General features: G+C 40.5%; 1 protein-coding gene across 1 annotated transcript in view; it reads left to right on the top strand.

The window, feature by feature from the left end:
• DMC1 (DNA meiotic recombinase 1) overlaps positions 1-2,031 on the top strand; it is a 42,433-nt gene extending 40,402 nt beyond the window's left edge. Inside the window, exon 12 of the mRNA XM_037731542.1 lies at positions 1,370-2,031. Within this exon, the coding sequence (XP_037587470.1) occupies positions 1,370-1,439 (70 nt within the window). The 3' untranslated portion in view covers positions 1,440-2,031. The remainder of the gene's footprint in view (positions 1-1,369) is intronic.
• Positions 2,032-2,174: the final 143 nt, after the last annotated feature.

The raw sequence follows: 2,174 nt of genomic DNA, 5'->3' as shown, positions 1-2,174 counted from the left end.
TTTTTTTTTTTTTGAGATGGAGTCTCGCTCCTTTGCCCAGGCTGGAGTGCAGTGACTCAATCTCCGCTCACTGCAACCTCCATCTCCTGGGTTCAAGTGATTCTCCTGCCTCCCAAGTAGCTGGGGCTACAGGCACACCACCACTACTCCTGGCTAATTTTTTTGTATTTTTAGTAAAGATGAGGTTTCACCATGTTGGCCAGGCTGGTCTCAAACTTCTGACCTGAAGTGATCCACCCACCTCAGCCTCCGGAAGTGCTGGGATTACAGGCGTGAGCCACCGTGCCTGGCCTATTAAAGAGACAGTTTAACAACCACCTGACCATCACCTGATGGTTGCATTACATTCTTGGTGGGGTGCAGGGCTCTCCTACCCTGCTCATGTCTGCCTAACTACCTACTCTAACAAAATGAAATATAAATTGATCAAAAATGGGTCAGTATCTATAGGAAAATAATCCATTCCATTCCACCTTACACGATTTACATCTCTCTGGACAAGAATAATTCGCATTACTCATAGTTTTCTACAACTTAAGGAGTTATAAAATAGATCAAAGACAATGGAAAGCATACAACCCTCATAGAACTGGATAACCTGCTAGATGTGCTAGACAACCTATGTAATCTTTTCATTTATTTCAAAGTCTTTTAAAGTTTGCTCCTACGTTGACATCCAATTTTGAAAGAAAAAAAAAGTTTGCTCCTATGTTAGTTTAGTGATGAGAAAGGTGCATACCCCTATAGAATCAGATAAGTCCCTAAAGGGCTGCTATACAATGCCTGACACTATTCTAAAAGAATACCCAAGGCCAGACGCAGTGGCTCATGCCTGTAATCTCAGCATTTGGGAGGCCAAGGCGGGTGGATCACCTGAGGTCAGGAATTCGAGACCAGCCTGGCTAACACAGTGAAACCCCATTTCTACAAAAAATGCAAAAAATTAGCTGGGCATGGTGGCACGCACCTGTAATCCCAGCTACTTGGGAGGCTGAGGCAAGAGAATCGCTTGAACCCAGGAGGTGGAGGTTGCAGTGAGCCAGGATCACACCATTGCACTCCAGCTTGGGCAACAAGAGCAAAACGATCTTAAAGAAAAAAAAAAGAACACTCAGTTATCCTTTTGCCTGTTTCCAAGTTTGGGGTAATTTTTCTTGAGATTCAAAACTTCATATATAGAAGTTGCTCAGTGAATGTTTGTGAGGGTTAAAAATACTTGTGGGTAAGTTCTGTAGGCCACATTTGGTTGTAGCAACTCTGAGATGTCTCTGGAGACTCAGACTGATGGGAGCATAATGCCTGTGACATGAATATAGTATTTATAGAAATAGAGCTTTTTATAAACTTCTGTTCCCTTGTATTCTGTTAGTCCTGAGATGCCTGAAAATGAAGCCACCTTCGCAATAACTGCTGGAGGGATTGGGGATGCCAAGGAGTAGGTGGTGAATTGATGCAAATTGCTTCTTAGTGCTTATTAGGAGCTGAAGAAATGGAAAACCAGTCTCCAATTTCACATCTTGAAACACAGGTTTTTTTTCCCCATGTTATTAAAAGTCAGCAAAAGAGATTTAAATATTATATTTATCTTAAAAGTCCCTGATTTATGATAACTATACATTGTATGTAAAGTCAGGGATATGTATGTGTGTGTGTGTATATATATATATATCTGACATATATAGATTTATATACCTATTGAAATTCTCTCACTCTGTGTATGCATATATACCTATGGAAAACTAGTTGTTGGGAAAGGGGTACCTGATTCCCTCCCTTTCACTTTTCAAAGTGACCCACTAAGCAGATGGAAAGTCTAAGGGGTCAGAAATGTCCCATCCTCCTGAAGACTTTCCCTTCACCATTTTTCTAGGGTGCAGTGCCACTGACTACAGAGCTGGATGTTTTTCCACAGGAGGATTTAAGGGAGGAATGTTTATAGAACACACACAAAAAAGCTCTTTCTATTTATAATATCAAACTGCATATTCACCTTTATAGCAACAAAAAACAAACATTAAATTAAGTCAAATTTTAAATCATTTGACATCGACAAGCAGAAATTACTTTTTCTTCTTTTTTTCTTCTTTTTCTTTTTTTTTTTTTCCAAGACCGGTGTTTCTCTTTTGTTACCCAGGCTGGAGTGCAATGGCGCGATCTCGGCTCACCGCAACCTC

This window comes from Cebus imitator, unplaced genomic scaffold (assembly GCF_001604975.1).
Source record: "Cebus imitator isolate Cc_AM_T3 unplaced genomic scaffold, Cebus_imitator-1.0 Scaffold404, whole genome shotgun sequence".
Classification (NCBI taxonomy): domain Eukaryota; kingdom Metazoa; phylum Chordata; class Mammalia; order Primates; family Cebidae; genus Cebus; species Cebus imitator.
Note: the sequence above shows the minus strand (reverse complement) of the source record. Positions and strands in the feature narration are given on the sequence as shown.